The 12968-nt window shown below is 40.0% G+C and overlaps 1 protein-coding gene across 1 annotated transcript in view; it reads right to left on the bottom strand.

The window, feature by feature from the left end:
• The window catches only part of Qpct (glutaminyl-peptide cyclotransferase), a 29431-nt gene that overhangs the window by 11910 nt on the left and 4553 nt on the right, over positions 1-12968 (bottom strand). Inside the window, exon 3 of the mRNA XM_010611430.3 lies at positions 6799-7077. Coding sequence (XP_010609732.1) covers positions 6799-7077 — 279 coding nt within the window. The remainder of the gene's footprint in view (positions 1-6798; positions 7078-12968) is intronic.

Here is a 12968-nt window from a genome sequence, read left to right as displayed (position 1 = left end):
ATTAGCATCTTAATCATCATCTGGAAAGAGAACATTCCAGAGTAACATCATTAACTATAGCTCTGATAAAGCATGGTCACTACTATGTATCATAAAGCAGGTACAAGATATTTTACATTCACAGAGGTATGATGCAGTACCATTCTACATCAATAATACTAGATTCATTTTTGGTTTGAAATTTACTTTGTCTGCAAATAAGATTGCTACCCCTGTTTTTTTCTGGGCTCCTGTCACATGGAGAATTGTTTTCTATCTTTTCACTTTCAGTCTATGGGCTTCTTTTTGCACTAGGTGTGTTTCTTGTATACAACATATTGTTGGATTTTGCTTCTTATTCCATTTTGCCAGTCTGTTTCTCTTGATTGGTGAGTTGAGGCCATTGACATTGATGATTATAACTGATATGCACCGACTTATTGTTGACATGTTATTGGCCTTTTGTTGACTCTTTTTACTTTTTCATCTTCTCCTTTTAGTTTCTTGCCTTGCCTTTTTGATTTGCTCTGTTGGGCCTCATGGTGTTGTTGTCTTCACTGTCTTTTTCTAGGATCTTGTTTAGAATTCCTTGTAGTGCTGGTTTGGTATTCATGTAGTTTCTCAGGTGTTCTTTGTCGTGGAAGTGTCTTATTTCCCCATCCATTTTGAAAGAGAGTTTTGCAGGATACATCAGCCTAGGTTGGAGGTTGTTCTCTTTTAGTACTTGAAATATCTCATTAAAGGCTTTCCTTGCCCCAAGGGTTTGTGTTGAAAAGTCTGCTGTGATTCCAATGGGCTTTCCTTTGCATGTGATTTGTTTATTTTCTTCTACTGCTTATAGTATTTTGTTCTTCTGTTGGATTTCTGGGATCTTGATTATTATATGTCTAGGTGTAGATTTTTTTTGATTGTAGCTAGTTGGGGTCCTATATGCCTCAGTTATCTGAATGTCAAATTCTTCCCCTCTGTTTGGGAAGTTTTCTGTCATTAATTCTGTGAACAGCTTTTTTAAGTCATTTGTATTTTCTCCTGCTACTTTATGGATTCCTATCAGTCTTATGTTATTCTTCCTTGTATCATCTAGGAGTTGTTGGATTGATTTCTCATGATCTCTTACTGTTTTTAAGAGACCTCTCTTTTCATGGTCACTGACTGCAATCTTATCTTCTATATCTGAGAGCCTATCTTCGCATTCTTTTATTCTGTTGCATACACTTTCAATGGAGTGTTTAATCTCCTGGATATCTGTTTGAATCTGTTTTATGGATTGCATTTCTTTCCTATGTTGGGCGTTTATTTTTTCCATTTCTTTCTTATGCTGGGCCTTCATGGCTTCTATCATGGTCCTGAGGTCATCTATTTTTTGTCAGTTTCTGCTCTAGAGTCTCGAATCATGACTTCCATTTTGCTCACTATCTCTATGGTTATGTGGGAAATTATTTGTTTTGAATTTTTCTAGAGCCTGATTGATCTGTTTTGTTATTTCCTGTGCTTTGAGTTCAGGGTGTCCTGGTGGTTCACTATCAGCCTTTTCATCCTCATTTGCCCTACTGTTTGCCATTGGTGATCTAGAGGTCTGTCTTTGTGTCTTGCTTAAGTGTTTTCTCATTTTTATTTTTGTTGTCGGACTGTCCTTGGTTTAATCTCTGGGTTATCACCCAACTCTTCCTGATATAGTTGCGCCCTAGCTTCTGTTTCTCTAATGACCCACAGACATTCTCATCTTCATAACATCAGAGAAAACACCTCATCAAATCAACCGCAATGCTTTACCCCATCTGATACAATCAGCAACACATTAAGATCAAGCACAACTTGGAAACTGACCACCTGTGGTAGTCACTAATCTATCACCCTTAAATCATTTGAATTAAATTGAAATCAAGAAGCAGTCCAGAACATGTCTGCAGTGAATAAAATTTCAATGTAGTATATTTACCATGTAATGGCTCAGACAGAGTGAGGATGCAAGACCCCTGATCTCAGTTAGCTGATGGCTGAACCCCATGATGCAGACTGACCTCAGGCTGGAAGGCCCAGATTGAGTTTCCCAACCTTCTGAATGGTTGAACTCCACACGGTTCTACTACAGGTTTCCCACGCCCTTTCTTTAAAGATGTTCAAAGTTGGGAACTCAGAAAAATACCCTTGATAACCACCTCTGCCTCTTCAGAGTGGGTCCAAAGACTGGCACAGTCAAGAGGTCTGAGAGCGAGCGGAGGGGTGTGTGAGGGGAGTTATGGGGTTCAGGGGCCCCCACGCGGCTACCTTCCTGGCACTGGAGCGATGGCGTCTGGGGCGGGAGAAGGCGTGGCTCTGTGCTTCACTTTCTTTGGGTTTAAAATATCTCACAATCTTGTGATCAAACTTTTCAGATACTGTAGCTCCTGTGTCTTTCATGTGTCTAGGGGCTTTTGTTTTGTACGGAAATCCCCCTCCAGAGGTCCTCTCCCTCTGCTTGCTCCATCGAAGGCCAGCTGCTCACAAGGCCTGCTCCCCTTCTGCTGTCTCAGGTCTCCCTTCACCATCACCCTATGGATTCCCTCTGCCTGTGTGGGATTCCCAGTGACCAGAACCCATGACTTTCCTCTTCCTTGATTTTGCTGAAGCATATCTTTGAGCAACTTCTAAACTGAAATAGCATCTATGGGGATGAGAACTATCCAAGCTTTACATTAGAAAATATTTTCATTCTATTTCATATTTTCTTTGGCTGGGTATGCAGATTCTGTGTTGCAAATTATTTTTACTTAAAATATTTAAGGCACATCACTTCTTGGCCTTTTGGCTAAGATCAAGTGTGAAATATTTAAGGCACAATTTCAGTGTTTTCTAGATCCCAAGGTTTCTTTTGAGAAGCCTGATGCTATTCCCATGCTGAATACTTTTTATATGGCCTATTAGAATTCCTGAAATGATCCTCCAGAAATAATCACCATCTCTTTTCTTATTACTGTTCCTCTTTCTTCTACTTTAGAATATTTCTTCTACTTTAGGATCCAACTATTTTACTGATTTTTTAAAAATTATTTTTAATTTTTAATTCCCCAGAGCCTTTTTGTATCCTGTGATTGTTCTGTAATTGAACATTCCATTTTTGTTTCATAGAAACATCTTTTAGTCTTATCTCTCCAAGGATATTTTTAAAGTATCAAGTTATCTTCCGCTCCTTGTAATATTCTATTTCATCCAGCTTCATTTTTCAATCTGTATTATTTATTTTGCTTCTTTCTTTCATGAGAGATATTGTTCTCATATGTCTGGCCAACTTTTCTGCTCATTCATGTTAAAGAATAACGTGCAAAAACATGTTGGAAATACAAACTTCTTGGCTTCACCAAAGGGCAATCTTGCATTCTCATGGAGAATCCCCAAATGTCCCTGTCTGTAACCTTTCCTGTGAGGTGGTCCACATCCTCTGGAGAAAGAAGCTGGATTCCTATCTAATGGGTATAAGCTGGCTGCTGGCCTTCTGGTGCTGGAAATGGGGGAGAGACTAAAGATCTGACTATTCCACGTGTAGACTTTGACTTCATCTCCTTGACTTCCCTGAGGTATCTTGTTGCTGCCCTTCTTATATCTGGTATCCTCAAGTTCAGAACCTCATCGGTTCAAATTCTCTAAGAAAATATTATCTTATCTTCTGCAGAGGTACCAGTGGGGTTCTTTCCTGCCTAACTGGTGAGGAGTAGGAATCAATGTAAGTGTTCCTTACACAGACTGCTTAATGCTCTTTGTGCCAGCTCCCAGGCTCACCTCTGCCTTCCTGTTATATCACACCTCTAATCCCTGAGCCTTTCCAGGATTTTATCAGGAGATACGCTGTCTTCTTCCAGTTCCCATCCCACTTCATCAGGGAATATGACTCCATTCCACTCTATGTCATTTGCTCTGTCTCCATCCACCTCTGTCTTCCCATAGTGGTACCTGCTAACATGCGTGTCCTACTTTCTACCAAAAATACAGTTTTTCCAATTGTTTTAGGGTGATCTCGATAATAATGGAGAAAAAGGTCTTTATCCTCTGAAAACTTAACATTATTTTTGTATGCTAAGCATTTCAATTATCTTAATATTGCTCCTCACTTAGACCATAGAAAAAGACATCTTATTTTACTTTTAAGTCTTCATAACTCTTGATAGCTTTAAGCAAAGTATGTACAGTGTCTGGGAAATATACACGCACTCCAGGTTTGATAAGCATTAAGCAGCTAAGTAGATTTTTTCTTACTGGGAAAAGCTACAAGGTGCATACTTCAGTGGAGACATTCTAAGCTTCCAGTTGTTCACGTAGCCCTTAGTGTTTACAAAGTTCTAGCTCCAAATCAAACAGCATAACCACAAAAAAAAAAAAAAAAAGAAATGGTACAGCTTGGGATAAGAGGTATTCTGCCCAAACCCAGAGTGGAGGCAAAAGACAGCAGTTTACATCTTCTGCAGGCTTGAAGGTTAGGGTGCCTCATTGAATTTTCAAAGCTGGGTGACTCCAATAATCAGTGCAATTATTTACTTTTGTTATTTTCTCTTAGCATCAACTCATTTAGACAGGAGGAGACTTCTATGAACACTAATGCTGAGTTCCACGATGCAACCTGCTTTTTTTTGCTTCTTTTCAGGATTGACAGGAAAATAACCATGGTCTTCAATTTCTAGGAGCTCAGGCTTGCACCTTATAGTTAGAGGAATCTGCATGACTTGATTTGTGAAGGTCTTCATGGTAATGTTATAAATGCCAAGCTATCAGAGTTCATATAGCTAATGAATTACCTTCAGTTTTTCTTGATCCAAGACTGAATAAGTTAGCTAATACTCCAAACTTAGTGGCTTAAAACAATACTTATACATGTTAATAGGATGCATAACCTCTGTGGGTCACCTGGGGAGCAACCAGTATAGCTAGGTTCCTCTGGAGCAGCTCTGCTTCGAGCAGCAGTCAGCAAGTTTGGCTCTGCTTCACGTCGCTTATCCTCCCATTGGAACCGGTAGGCCAGCTACAGCATACCCTTCTCTAGCTGATGGCAAAGATACAGACGGCAAGCTCATTTCCAGCCTCCTGTCACCTCCGCTTATGTTCCATTGACCAAGTCCCATAAGCAAATCCAAGGTCAAAGGCGAGGAAGTGCAACTGGCTACCATGTGAGAACTCAGCAAAGTTACAAGGCAAAGAAGTGAGCGTGTGATTACAGTTCTATCATATCACCAGAGAGAGGAAGGGCTGCAAAGAGTTGGAACAATAATCTAGTCTATTCTCCAGCCCTCTCCCAGGTCACTTTCCACCCACCACCACCTTCCCAATCCACAATAGCTGAAGAATTTAAAATTAATCCTTAATTCAAAAATTAATTAAAGTACATCTAGAAGAATAAATCTGATACTCTCCAAGTCTGCATTAAAAAAGAGACATTTTTAAAAATTTGTCGAGCCGGGGATTTAGCTCAGTGATTCTGATACCTGCCTTACAATCACAAGGACCCGAGTTCGATCCCTGGTACCAAAATAAAATAAAATAAAACTTTGTCCGCATCATCCTTTACCGCTAGAAGAAAAGGTAGGTAAGGGAATGTATATGTTGACTCAAATTTTTTAATGGGGATTCGCCACCAAACAATTCATTCAGTCCTTTCTATTTCTGATCACCAAAAGCAGGAATAAACTATATGGGGAAAGTTAAAATAGTTTACCAAGAGAAAACACACTCACTACACAAAACCATACCTTTAAATTATACTTCATTTCACTGCATATCCTTATACTAGAAATGCAAATATGAAAAATTATGCTTTATATCAACTTTCAAATGGCCTCTCCCAATTGCTGGGGAAAGATGCATGTTAAAAGCAGTGTATAGATGGGACAAAGGCATTATGAGAGATTCAGAAAACAAAACAAAATGAAAAAACAGTGAAAAGTATACTGGGAGCATATAAACAATTCTTGCCTTCTTCAAGTTCAGTATGTCCAGCAAAAATAGAACCAAATATCTCTATTTCTTTTATTACAAGATAAACCTTTTACTGCTTTACCTCATTGTATCAAAAGTTGGACCCTTCCTAAAGCTCTGTGGGAAAAAAAGGCATTTGTTGCCTGTGAACAAAGTTTCTGTTTTTGCTTTGTTGTGTTTACTTGGTTATGAGTGATATCAGAACAAAATGTCTTCATCTAGTTTAGCACTTTTTTCCAATATACCCTTAAAACACAGAGACTGAAATAACATCTGAGAGTCCCAGAAGTATTTTGAGCTGAAAGCATAACAAAAGCTCTGCTATGCTACATAAAATTGAGCCGAGATTCACAGATAATGACAATAATGCATTTCTGCTTCATGCTTTTCATCTTGATGTGTCTGAATTACCCACTCTCTCTTTAGAACCACTTTCTTGCAGCTCCCTCCCCCCATCTCAAGAGCCAGCTCTCACAAAGATCCTGAGGCTCCATGGCTATATAAATGCGAAAGAAATAAACATAGCTCATCCTAAAACATAATTCTCCTACTTAGACCTATACCAACCTTCCTTCTTTTTCATTATTTGCCAAGACATGTCACATTTCATGTAATACATATCCAAGGCTGAGAAATTTAGGTCCCAGTTAATGAATGCTCTCATGTATTAGGTGTATAGCTCACGGTTGACATTTTAAATCATGCAAGCTTCCAATTAATATTCGTTCAAATTCATATCATTTTATAACAAATCATAAAAATGTATCCAAAGGTCTCCCTTTCCAAATGGCATTCTCATTACCCCAAGGATTTCAGAATTCACTCCGAGTTGCTGCTTATGCATTTTATTCTAGGAATCCACAAAAGGAAAGTAGATACCTGCAAGGAAAGGAGTCGCTTGTCTAAGGCACGAGCAAGTTCCAACATCATTGCACACGGCACAGCTGAATCAGTGGCTCCCACAAACATCCGGTTGTCCCAGTGGGGAAAATATTTGGAGTCATAGTGGCAGGCGAGGACCAAGTGTCGTTTGGCAGTGGGGTTAAGAGTGCCGATGATATTTGAAAAAGACCGGTACCCATAGGGCGTCTTGCTCAAGAAAGTATCTACTTCCAAGACCCACTCAGCCTGAAGTCTCTGAATTCGCTGCATGATGTGCTGAATAAAACAAAAACCAAAATTTCATATATAAATAGCTTTTATTTATTAACTATGTATTTAAAATTGTACATAAGGTCTTTCAAATTGAAGCTGTAGTGCACGCTTATTATACGTATTAATAGGGGTAATATTGTTATTAATTGCTATTATAATTAATAGCCATTTTCCTATTTAAAGGAAAAGTAAGATTTGCCTCTCCCCTAATTTCTTCCCACTAATCAATCCCAGCTAACTGTTAAACATCAACCAATACTAATAACTGGATGTAGATATACAACATATCTTCTCATTTGTATAAGCCTATACTAATATATAAACACACATATTAAGCAAAGAAATATATGTTTTTATGAAGAACCTTACTTTACATGTTATTCTCCCTCTTACTTTACTTACTGAACAATGCATCATGGACATATCCAGAAGTCAAGTGACAGTAGTATTAAAATCTCCTTTTAATATTTCTAGGAGGCATGCAAGCAAGCATGCTTGAGAAATCAGAGTTCTACACATGTCTAGTGTAAGCTCCTCAAAGCTAATAATTGCAAATTGTGGATCTCTTTGTCCCAAATTCACAGCAAGTGTCCCAAAGTCCAGCAAATGCTTCCTATGTAATGAACACTAACAGAAGATATTACCACCAGCTAAGGATAATGAAGAGGCATCCCATAACCAAAGAATGGATAGGGGACGTTTGTAGTCCTTATTCACTATGAGAATCAACAAGCAACTCTGAACCATAGTACATGTAAAAAGCTTCCTATGTGTATGTAAGGCAGGTCCAGGTCCACTGACAATGCTGGTAAAGATATAAAAGAATCTTTTTGCACTCTTTCCTGGCCACTTCGGTTTTATGGGAAACACAGTGGCTAAGGGAAGGGGAACAGCAGGTGGAAAAGAATTTCAAGGACTGGAAGTATCTTACTGAAGAACCTAAAATTTGAGTCAAGTAAGGTGGCACATGCTGTAGTCCAGGCACTCAGGTAGCTGAAACAGGAGGCCTGCCAGTTAGAGGCCAGCCTGGGCTTTGTAGCAAGAATGTCTCAAAAAGAACAAAAACAAAAACAAAACAAAAGAAGGAAAAGGAGCAAGGAGTGGAGAAGGAGAAGAAGTTATGAGTTCATTGATGTTTTATTTATTCTTTTCAATCCTTATTTTCCCTTGCCCCCATTTTTCTCACTATATCCCCACCCCCAGAGAGTGCACATATCTTTGTAAGTTACCTTAATTTAAAATCCAAAAAACAAACTCACCCTCACAATAACCGACAATTTGTCCCACAATTACCATCCAGTAGGGATGGACCTTGAGATGATGAACAAATAACTGACAATAACTGGAAACAAACGGGAGATATTTTTTTCCTCCAAGGAAACACACAGGATTTTCTATCGTAGCCAAGACTGCTGCGGCCTGCTGCTTGCTAATGTGACATGACACGTAGGCAGGGACCTTGGAAAAACTATAGCAGGAAGCTTCCAGGGAGAGGAAAACCTGGGGGTGGGGGCAGAACTGATTCTACAGTGAGCCCCGATGAAGCCAAGTAAACAGATGATTCTCCAGCTATGCATTCATTCTTTGCTTTGGGCTTTTTCTTATGTTTATTAGTCCATGCTTGCAGTGTATAATAACTACATTCACTGCGGGGAGTTGGAGTACATGTACCCTCACTTCCCCTGCCTTCCCCTTCCTCTTCATCCCTCCGTCTCAGTTCCCCCTTCCTATGTGTCATTTGTTGCTTTTGGTAGAGAATGGACCTTGGCCTAAAAAACACTGCGTGTGCTTATACCTTATCTTTTCTATCACGGCCTTCCACGTTGCCTTTTCATGTCATCAAAAGAAACGTTTATAACCTTTTGCAAAATCAGAATTCAGATCTCACCTGTTATAATATTGTCCACGATTCTTAGCACAGTGCTTGGCTCACAGCAGGATTTCAGTAAATATGGGTGATTGTAACAGTAAATATGGGTTGAGGCAATAAGATATATAAAATCATATGACATGGAACATTAATTGCTTGAACAGAGAGAAATCCACTAAGATACACTTTCCCAAAGAATATGAAAATGCAACTTCAGTCTGGTTTCCTTAATTGTGGGCTCTCTAAGTCCCTACACTCTGTAAAAAGGAAATCCATAAAAGGGATAATCTTTTTTTTTAAAGCATATACTCCAGAACATCTGGTAGCCAGATGATGAACTGCTCCATAAAATTCCTTCTTCAACACCAATGGCAGCCTACAACTCACATTTTTTAAAAAGTGTATCTGTTAGCACTGCTAACCAGGTCATGACCATCATTTCTGATGGACCCTAAACTCCACAAAAGAAATCAACAAGTGCTGCCAAAAGGGTTCTCCCTTGAGTAACCTTTTTGTATTCAACTTAAGAACTGTATTTTTATTTATCTTAGCAACTAAGATAAATAATCATTACAAACAATTAAATTGGCTTCAAAGTCTAAACAGGTCACCAATACTACTGTTTTTTTGTTGTTGTTGGTTTTTTTTTTTTTTTTTTTTTTTTTGGCTTTCCCGCTTAGCCTGTGAGTTTCCACTACAAGTCTCTACAGGAAGCTCCCCAAACCACTGCTTTCACTGCTAGAAAACCCCTAAGGTCTAATGCAAGTGTGCTCCCCTAACCCAAAGGACAAAAGCTGAGCCCTTCAGGCTTAATAAAGACAGAGATGAGGACACTATTATAGGATCTTCTACTTCCTGGTGGGGCAGGGTGAGAGAGATTTATTCTCAGTTAACATTAGTGGGTGATTCTGGGTCTAACTTAATTAAAATCCTAATTTCCAGATACAGAGAAGCAGTGACATCGCTAGACCATAATTGTTGGGGGAAGTAGATTCTCCAGTATTTGCACAAAACCTGAAAACATGCTATTGCCAGGATGCTGACCCCTCCCACACGGACTTCTGGTACATCTTCGTGGATGTAACAGCAAGAATGGGCTCCAAGCTGAGGGCACCCCACACGAGGTGCTCCATTCAGGAGGCTGGCATCGGGGTGCACCCTGGAACATAGGCATCTCTCACTAAAAAGTCCCCTTTGGGCTCTTCAGATGCACTTTGTAGACAAAGGATGTTGTTTTCCCCATCAAAAGACTTTGTCATCTTGATTTGTGTGTGTGTGTGTGTGTGTGTGTGTGTGTGTGTGTGTGTGTGGTACCCAGGATCGAACTCAGGATTTTGCCCTTGCCAGGAAGGCATGGTGCCATGTAAATTTATGTTTTATTCCTATCATAGAAATCACTAAAATAGTGCCAGGGATTTAGCTCAGTGGTGGTTCCGACACTCACCTTGCAAATACAATGTCCCAAGTTCAATCACCAGTACCAAAAAAGAAAAAAAGCAAAGAAATCACTGAAATGTTTCCAAAACGAAATATTTTCAAATTATTTATTTCATGAATTATGGCCTCAAATAAAACTATTCTACTAATCTAATAGTAATGCTGATTGTGAGGTATGCCTCCCTCCCCCAAAATATTCCTTTTCTGAAAAAGAATTCATAGGAATGTACATCTTTATGGCAAAAGTTAACTCCTTTAGCAATTTTATGAAATCCACAGAATTTTTAGAATTGAGAGTCTCATCTAGTTATAATCCTGTCACTTTAAGAATTATAGAACGTCTGATCTAGTTCTCAAAAAGGCCCCAGGAGAATAATTGCTATCATTTTTGCTTAAATTCAGTTCTGGATAAAAGGCTCAGAACTGTTAGTCAAAGGAAGACCATTAGTGTTCTCGCTTCACAATAACTCTGTCATCCACCTCACTTTCAAAAGCAGAAGCTCTTTGTCTTCCACAATGCAGGGGACAGATCTTTAAAAATTTAGCAGTAATTTTCTTAAAGATGTACAAAAATGTACAAGCATGGTGACGCATGCCTGTAATCCTAGCACTTGGGAGCCTGAGGCAGAAAGATCAACATGGGTTTGAGGTCGGCCTAGGCTACATAGTGAGTTCAAGGCCAGGCTGGAATATGTCACAAAACCCTGCCTTCAAACACACACACACACACACACACACACACACACACATGCACGCACGCACGCATGCGTGCACACAGGGCCAGGGATTTAGCTCAGTGGTTCTGCCGTCTGCCTTGCAAGCACAAGAACCCAAGTTCAGTCCCCCATTACCAAAACACACACACACACACACACACACACACACACACACACACACACACATGCACGCACGCACGCATGCGTGCACACAGGGCCAGGGATTTAGCTCAGTGGTTCTGCCGTCTGCCTTGCAAGCACAAGAACCCAAGTTCAGTCCCCCATTACCAAAACACACACACACACACACACACACAGTGCCAATCTGAATCCCCTCGGTGGCATTTCTGACACAACCATCCTGTCCTGACTTACTGCTACATCAGCCTGACCATGCAGAGGTAGCCCAGCCTAATTCCCATCACAATCTAAAATACTGTCAGTAATTTCTCCTTTGTCTCTGTCTCTAGCCCTATAGGACAGCAGAAAACTTTATTGTGGATTCAGTAACACTTTTGCATAAATGTGCATCTCTTTAATCCTAACAGTTCCTCTGTGTACTATTGGCACTGTATGTTCTATGGAAGCCAGAGCTTTAACACTGTTTCTTGTGTTTGTGGGCTTTATGAAGTCACAGTTAAGGAAATCAGGCTGAACCTGCATGTAGTTTCTGCTTATAGATGGCCTTCTGAGCAAAGAGTATGGGAAAATAAAAATGGCTGAGCATCATGGACCTAGATTTTTCAAAAAAATGAAGAACTGGGGCTGGGGATTTAGCTCAGTGGTTCGGTGTCCTGCTTGCAAGTGCAAGGACCCAAGTTCAATCACCAGTACCCCCCCCCAAAAAAAATGAAGAACTGAGAATTTTGGAAAGCGCCAATAAATGCTATGACCCTCCTTTAAGAAAATGTTTGGAAGATAAGACCTCAAGAATCCTAATGAAATGAGGCACAGAAACCAATGTGGGCATAAGAAGACCCAAAGCTGCGGCTGTGTGAACGTGCTGGTTCCCCCAGTCTCTCCACTCATAGGACAAGGAAGTCATGCAGACTTGGGTCCAAATCTAGCCTCATCCCTAGTACTCACATAGCCTTGAGCAAATAAATTCAGACACCTAAATCTCTGGGTTTTTTTTTTTTAATTCATGGCACTGGGATAATAGTACACACAGTAGCACTGTTATGAAGATTGAATGAGTGCAAAAGTGGTCCACAAAAATCAGCCCTCATCATCATTGTTCCTTAGTCTTCCTATAGGGTAAAAAGAACTACAGTCTTCTTAGGCACAGAAACCAGAAGTTAGGCAGAAAAGGAGAAGTCCAAGAGTTGGACAGACAGGTGGGCCTTGCAGGCCTCTCTGGGCATAGCAGTGGGTGCCAAGTATTTTTTCCTGAAAAGCTGAGCAGAGGGAGTGATCTCAGAGGGGGATTTGAGGACCAGCGGATTCCTTCCCAAGCCATCCTTTGATGTGCTAGTTTGACAAAACAAAAATTCAGAGGTGGCATTTCAGGTTGCTCAGAAAGACCTGAGACTAAGGGACTCACAGAGAAACTCAAAGTCACACCCAGCTTATGCATCATTCTACACTCCAGCAGCAGCGTCTTCCCATGTCAGTGTTAAAATCAGCAGTTTAGGGGGTCATGATCGGCATTTTTTAAAACTAGCAAAATAGAATTAACAACATTGAAGTAAACTACAGGTGATAAGAATGAAAATCTTTCATAAAATTTTTGTTTAAGGGCTGGGGATTTAGCTCAGCAGTTCGGTGGCCTGCCTTGCAAGCGCAAGGACCCAAGTTCAATCCCCGGTACCAAAACAAACAAAATTTTTGTTTAAGTTAAATGTATTTGTAGGCTTGTGTGCACAAAAATG

This window comes from Fukomys damarensis, unplaced genomic scaffold (assembly GCF_012274545.1).
Source record: "Fukomys damarensis isolate Sample0158 unplaced genomic scaffold, DMR_v1.0_HiC HiC_scaffold_2, whole genome shotgun sequence".
In the NCBI taxonomy this organism is placed as follows: domain Eukaryota; kingdom Metazoa; phylum Chordata; class Mammalia; order Rodentia; family Bathyergidae; genus Fukomys; species Fukomys damarensis.
This window is presented reverse-complemented; position numbering and strand designations above follow the sequence as displayed.